The sequence below is a fragment of the Impatiens glandulifera genome, chromosome 1 (assembly GCF_907164915.1).
Source record: "Impatiens glandulifera chromosome 1, dImpGla2.1, whole genome shotgun sequence".
In the NCBI taxonomy this organism is placed as follows: Eukaryota; Viridiplantae; Streptophyta; class Magnoliopsida; order Ericales; family Balsaminaceae; genus Impatiens; species Impatiens glandulifera.
This window is the reverse complement of record NC_061862.1, coordinates 149,221,284-149,229,310: the sequence shown is the minus strand read 5'-3', so window position 1 is coordinate 149,229,310 and position 8,027 is coordinate 149,221,284. Positions and strand designations below refer to the sequence as shown.

At 26.5% G+C, this 8,027-nt stretch overlaps 1 protein-coding gene across 1 annotated transcript; it reads right to left on the bottom strand.

Annotated features, from left to right (window-relative positions):
* Positions 1-1,054: 1,054 nt before the first annotated feature.
* LOC124910409 (expansin-A9-like) lies at positions 1,055-2,018 on the bottom strand. The gene is made up of 3 exons (XM_047451047.1): positions 1,857-2,018; positions 1,470-1,788; positions 1,055-1,388 (listed from the first exon to the last, which is right to left on the bottom strand). The coding sequence occupies exons 1-3, from the start codon at positions 1,999-2,001 to the stop codon at positions 1,055-1,057; spliced, it is 798 nt and encodes a 265-aa protein (XP_047307003.1). The 5' UTR covers positions 2,002-2,018.
* Positions 2,019-8,027: the final 6,009 nt, after the last annotated feature.

The following is an 8,027-nucleotide window of genomic DNA, read 5'->3' as shown; positions in this document are numbered from 1 at the left end:
TTTAAGGGTTAAAAGTATTAATGATGACATTATAATCATTCAATTACTTTTAACTCTCAAATTATTTTTTAAAATATATATTATATAAATATTATATATTAATTAATGATTAAAAAATAATATATATAAATTATATGTATATATATAATATAAATTATTTTAAACTTTATTTTATATAAATATAGATATGTATATATAAAAATAAATAATATATATTTATTTTATTTATATATTATATAAAATATTTAATAATTATATAAATATAAATATAAAAATTAATAATATATATATAAATGATTTAATAATTATATATATATAAATATAAAAAATAATAATTAAAAAATAATATTTTAAGCTTAAATAGTTAAATAGTTATGTTTAATAAAAAGTTGACGGAAGGTTATATGACATTTTTATAAGTTGAAGGGCGATTTATTTTAAAAGTTAATTTAAGGGTTAAATGTAAGCAATTAGATTAATTCAAGGGTTGCCTAGTTATTTGCCGTGTATATATATATATATATAATATTAATTATTAAATAATATTATAAATATAAAAAATAAAAAAATTGACATATAATTTCAAATATATCTAACCTTAACGATTAATTAAGCTCACGTTTATTTAGTTGTACAAAATAATCTTATATTATATTTTAAAATAAATATATTATTCTTTATAAAATGGAAAAAAAAAAAAAATATATATATATATATATATATATATATAAAAAAAGTCAAAATAATGAAAGTTTATTTGAATCTCCTCGATCTTAGTTTTTTTTTTCATTACTCATTTAACTATCAAATAATTTAGACTATTAATTAAAATATTCTTATTTTATTTATATAAATTAAAATATTAAATATAAAAAATATGATAATAATTTATCTTAAACACTCTTTCAAACAAAATATTTTAAATAAAAATTTATACAAATACATATAAAACTGAAGTTGATAATAGAAACTTATTAATTATTTTTCTTCAGTCATCCGGTTTCTTTCAAAAAATGTCTATGAAAAATTAGAAAAGCGTAACCCGGATGATAGCTTAATTTTTCTTCTGACGTGGTTTCACCCGGAAATTCTTCTTGCCGGAGAAGGTCTGGCCAAACTGCCAATTCTCCGGCGCAACGTTGTGGGAAGTGGATGTACGGCCGTCACTTCCAGTGACCCGAAATGAAAGGGACTGCCCCACAAGTACGGCGCTAGACTGCCAATTCTGTCCCCAGTTCCGTTTCATTGGTATCCAATCGGTCTTACTACCCTTTACGTACGCCTTAACGATATCTCCGGCGCCGGCGACGTTGGATATCAGAACCAGGTCGAAGTATGGATTGCCGTTCATTGTAAATCTTATCCCACCTGTTTTCTTACATGGCACCCTGGAACATATATTATTACAAGATTTCAATGTTACCCATTTAAATTGTAATCAAAGAGATGGGTTTTAATGTTTTATTTACCGGCGGTAATTTACGGGGACGATTCCAGCTTTGTACTTTGCGATATTCAAGAACGATGGCATTGCAAGGTCAAAATGAGCGCGGGGAGGATTACACCATCCACCGTCGTCGGAGGACTGAGCAAAATTCGGTGGACAGTAATTGGTGGCTGTTACGATAATCGATGGACTTCCGGGGACACACCAACCCGGGTCGTTGGTGCATTGAATCTCGAAACAAGACCCGCAGCTCTGACCGTTATTGAACAGGGCCGTGCTCAATGCCGCCGTCTGGACTCCATAACCCTGGCTGTATAAGTCTCCATATCCACAAGCTCCTCCTGAGAAGAGAAAAAACAAGATTAGGGTTTATAAAAATGGCCGGAAAAAGGGGAGGAGGAAAGTTTACCCATGGTGCCGGAAGCATCACTGCCGCCGTAGAAAGTGGCGTGGGCGCTTTGCCAAGAGCTGCCGGTGTACACTCCGAACTTGTGAGCATCGACGGAAACCGCCAGAAGAAAGAGTACGGCTGGAATGTAGATAAATGACGTCATTTTCCGATTGTTTGATCAGAAGAGAAGAAACAGAGTGTGGGAAAGTTGTAAGGAAGATTGTGGGTACTTATGGAGAGAGGAGATGAGGGATTCACTTTAGGGAGGAATCAGAGGAGACGCAGCCTACCATTACTATCCTGTAATTAATTTTGTTTTTTTATTTATTTATATTTCTTGATAAAATAATTCTCTATTGTCGTTTCATATTTGAGTGTTGGAAAGTGGAGATTTATAATTAATTTTGATATTATAAAGTTAATATACGAAAAAGGATTTATTTTAATTCAACTATTGACTAATGCTTTTATCCTACAGATTGAATGTCAAATTTGGATAATATTGGAAAGCATGCAATGGATGAAATATAGTTGAATATTACATCTGTTTCAATTTTTAAAGGATCCCATAAGAAATATTACAGGTTATTTTGGAAATTTAAAATCCATAAAAAATTAGATGATTTTATTTAGTATTATTGATATATATTAAAATATAGCCTTTATTTATTAGATTTTCCATATATTATTATGTAAGTTTGAGAAAATTATCAATATTTTTGATATATTATAAATTTGTATGTGAAAAACATAAAAAAAAAAAACATTGATTTTTTTTATATATCGAAAATATCGGTACAATATTGTATCTGTTTTTCAAAATTTTAATATTTGGCTATATACTGAAATAATGTATAAATTTATTTATATATATATATATATATATAAATAATAACTAATAAATTATAAATAATTGACCCTTTAATTTTTTACGAATCTATTCTCAACTTTTCAGCAAAACTTAGTCAACGTCAACAAATCAACCAACCTTAACAAATACATTTATATACATATTTTTGTCATTTAAACTTTATATTACTAATATTATACTAAAATTTCAGTACATCGCAAAAATTTAATATCGGTATTATAACCCTCGGAAAAAACCCTTTAGTTTCGGTTCCATGGAAAAGTTTGAGGTTAGAGAATTTTAACACCGGTTGGCGTGTTATGAATCTTTTTTAAATGAAATATTATTTTAAAAGATTTCAAATAATTCCTGACAACTTTTTAAAATTAATTATAAAAAATAATTATTTTTTGTTAAAATTTGAATAATCTAGGGATTTGTGCTTTAATCAAATGAAAGTTTATTTTTAGAGAAACAGTTGTTTAAATTAATTAAACATAATTAATTTAAAAAAAACTATTTATTTGAAAATAGAGTTGTCAATTGATTTTTAAAAATCAATAAAAAAAAGTTGTGTATGTGTACAAACGTATTGGCTAGAGTTTCATTTAGTTCGTAATTTGGTGATACTCGGTAAAAGGTTATTACGCTTCAATCTCCGTACCTATTTTAAAAACGGTATTTACTTATAAATTTGGCTTTTGAAAATCGGTTATATAATATATTTATTTTACCAATTATTCTTTTGGTCCTAAGCATGCATAAGGTTTATGCGTTATTAATATAATTGTAAAAACAATTATTTAAATACTGATAAATGTTGCTGATGATAATATATGGAGGAAAATACCTAAAAAATATCAGTCATTTAAAGACATTAGATTTTAAATATAAATCCCAAACAAAACTTTGTAATATGTTTTTGTATAAACATTCCAAAATATTTTGAAAGCAATTTATAAATTTTCGGGATTTTTATAAAATGGTTTGAGGTTACAAAATTAATTTTGGATTTTAAAAATGGGAATCAAATAGGCCTTAGGACCGGTGTCCTAGGCCTTAGGTTCGTTTTAGCGGTCAGGGTTGACCCTCGATCCGGGTCAAGAAGCCTCTCGATGAGGGCTTAGGATCTTCGGTCAGTGTGTAAAAACCCTAGGTCTTAGGTTAGCTCGAGGCTAACTCTCTCGGTTCTAGGTGTAAAAATTCTCGGTCGGACCTCTCGGTCATAAGTGAAGAACACTAGTCAGACCTCTTGGTTCTAGTTGAAGAACATTGGTCAAACCTGTCGGTCCTATTTAAATTCTCGGTCCTCAAGAACATCAAAATTATAGGTTTTGCAATTTTAATGGAGACTTGGACTATTCAATCCAAGGGTCTAGGTAGCTTCACAAAGCTCCCATGAACATTTAGAACATCATCTCAATGTATCAATTGACATGGGTGATGATTAATTCATTCAAAACATTTTGTAGCCAAAAATCGGATTTTTGGTTTCAAAGTTGTTTTGAGGTGAAAGGAGCTAGTCAATATATTTCTTGTACCTAATATACTCGATTGATACTAAAACAAGAATACTAGATGTTTGTTTGAATTAATTCAAAAACTCAAATTTTTTAATTATTTTGAAAATTTTAATTTTGATCAAACATGATCGTGATGGATCAAACATGATCTAAATAGTTGTCCAACATCATTACAATAATGTTGGGAAGTTTTCTAGGCTGTGATCCTTAATGATTAGCCCAAGAACAACAAACTCGTTTTCTTAATTTTTTAAATTCAAATTTGAGTTTTTATTTTGAAGTCTGATTGATCGGTTCTGGCTTTCATAGAAATCTCATAATTGATCATTAGACCGATTGAATTTTTTTAATTTCGTCGTTTGGTCGAGTAATCATGAAGTTTGAAAAAATCAAACTTCATTGTTATTCTTATCTGATGTTGCGAGGAAGAATACAAACTTGGTAAGAAACGTCATTGTTTGGTTCTTCCGCGTTTAAGCGATGAGCGGGTCTTGAAACGACATCATTTTGGACATAGGCGCAGATGCTTGGGTGTTCCTTCAGTGTTCCGTCAGCGATGGGGTTCCATGCGTCGGGCGTTAACTTGTCGTTTGTTGTTCCTCTGAGGCGCGAAAGTGTGCTGTTTCCGTTGTAGCGGGTGACACAGTAGGTTGGCGTCTGTTGGATGAGGGCAGAATAATCATATGATGGTTGTTTAGCCTACGATAATCTTTCTCGTTGGTTTTGACTGCACCGAATTATAGTCTTAAAAATTTGTTTGAATTCGATTTTTCTCTCATTTTTTTAACTTTTATTTTAATTTGCAAAAATACTCCAATTTAATTAATAGACATAAAATTAATATTTTGTATATTTTATGTATTTTATGGCTTTAGTTTTAATTATTTTAAAATTTGAATGGTTACAACATTTGTCCCAAAATAATTATTTTATTTAGTTATGTCTTAAATCTAATTATTTTAGATTTTATTAAGTGTAATCATTTACTTAAAACATTTATTTAATTTGTTCTTATTTATTTTAAATTTATGAATACAATCATTTATCTAAAATAATTGTTTTATTAGAATGTTTATTAAATAAAATTTTATTTAAATATTTAAAATTTATTAAAATTTTATTAAATTTGATAACTAAAATTTTAGTGTACAAAATTATTTCTTATTTTAAAAGAAATGAAAGAATCGCAATCTCAGACCATACCAAGTTAAAACAAGTACATTATTTAATTTGAAAGAAAGTGTTATGAAATAAATATATATAAAACATGATTAATCTCATATACAAATTACTGATCTTATATTAAGATGGATTATTTAATTAATTAGATATAAAAGGATCATAACTGCTGTAATTAGAACTAATTAATCACTTGAGTTAATAATCTACACATGATTGGGAAATATAGGTTTCTCTAACCAACTCATTTAATTGTTTGCTTACGTTAAAATATAACTACACCTCATTAGGATAAGTAATTAATTGCTTATGAAGGAACAAGGGAAGCAAAATGGATAACCCAAATCAGCAACAAAAAGGAATTCAGTAAATTAAATAAACCTTCTTATATAATATATTTTAATCATTATCTTTTGATTTTTGCGAAATTCATGGAGTGACTAACATGAATTGTTTTTAAATTTGTAGTGAAAATCAAACACGAGATTTTTTAGATAATTTTTTTCTATGAAAGTATAAAATAATTATTAATTAAATATATATATATATAAATATATATATATATCAATATAATGCTACTATATATATATATATATATGAGTAATGGATATTTGTGTCGGATTGTGGGTTGATCCGTGCATAAACTTAAAACGGTTAAAAATAAATAAAAAATGCTATAAGTATATTTTGAACTTACAACCTAACAAAAACAAGCACAACCCTTAATCATCTAGGTTAATAAGTTTTTATATTTTCAATTCAACCATAAATTTAATAAACGCGGGACGTTTTAAAAATATAAATTCAACTTTTTAATTAACTAATTTATAATTGGTCACATTGCTAATTATAATTAGCAATTATAATTAGCAATTATAATTAGCTGTATTACTTTTAAGATCTCAAAAGGTGATTTGTTTGATCATATATGGACCTCACTAGTTCCATCTTCATCAACTTCTTTTTTTCAGTCCTATTTTTCTCTTTCTCTAGTTACTTTACTTTTCTCTTGTGAAAATAGATGAAGTTGGTAACTCAATTGAGAAAACCAACCACATTAAAGTAAAAAAGCAAGATACAATTTTTTTTATCTCTTGAATGGATCATGAGGTGGGCATCAATAGAGAGATCTTTTGAATCTTCTATCAACCCCATTTTGTTTCTTAAAAATAAATAAAAATATAACCTTTATTTGAAAACATTCAAATTCATACTAGAGTTGGATATAGTTGAACAAAATAAAACTTACATATTTTTTTTTAATTTTTTAATTCAAATATTAATTTAGAATTGATAATGTTATAGAATATATATATATTAATATTTTTTTTAGAACCTAATTAAAAGAACTCTAATTTTAGATCAAGTCAAATCAAGTGTCAAAGTCATATAATTGTTCATGTTATACCACAAATACATGATCAAGAGAGTCTTGATTTAATTTAGTTAAGAATTCTAACACGAGTAGTAAGTTATGTTACACGATTAACCTTATTTAATTTAATTTAATTGTATTAATAATAGAATTTGGATGACCTTCTAAACAAATAATGTTAATTTTTTTTTTTGCTTGCTTATGTGTTTATTGTACGCCGCCCACCCAATTAATAAAGATATCACTCTTTGACACGTCAGACGAAAGTCAAACACATGTATGACGTGTAAACCCATGGATTGTCCTAAATCATCCACGTCAGCAACTGTCCCAATTAATCAAAGACCGAGATGGCCGGCCAATGATACGTAAATGCACCTTTTTTTCATACACGTTAGATAATCTGAAGGCTGTGAGTGTGACGTGTCCTACTTTATTGGATAACCAGATCTAAACCAAAAAGTTCACATTTAAACGGTCTACGTGTAACCATGTGATTTTTAACATACCCTTTTTAATGTTGAAACCAAATTAAAATCATTTTTATTTATTACACATTTTATTTTTAAAGTAAATTATTAGCTGTAATCTAAGAATTTATTTAAATTAACATGAGTTTGTTTAAAAAAAGGTTGATGGGTGAATTTGAAGGGGTTAAATATTTTTAGAATTTTTTTTTAATATATAATGATAAAATATATTTTTTAAATATTTTAATATTTTTATTAGTAATTTAGTTATTATAAATTGATAAGAAAGTTTATAAAGTGATATTTAGTTATTGTTAAATTAAAAAAAAAAAAATACAATCCAAGGTCTTGTTTACTTTTTCATTCATATTATATTTAATATGGTGTGCTTATTTTTTCAAATATAATAAGAATAAGAATAATATCAAATTTAACTATCGAGTAGACAAGAGCTTCCTATACATATGTATTGAAAATATTTTATTTATGCATACAAATTTAAAAAATGTGTCTATTTAATTAGTTAAACAACAAAATTAACATTAATCAAGTAATATTAATTAGACAAATAGGCAAACCACTGTATTATAGAATCCTTTAAAATAAAAGATTATTTTATATTATATATTTAATATTTTAATTTAATAATTTTATTTTAAAATAATAAATAATAAAATATTTTAAAAATATTTTTTTATTTTATTTTTTTAAATAAAATTAATAATTTTGATCTATTTTTAATATTAAAAAAAATATATTTTTAAGATTAAATATATATATTTTTATAATATA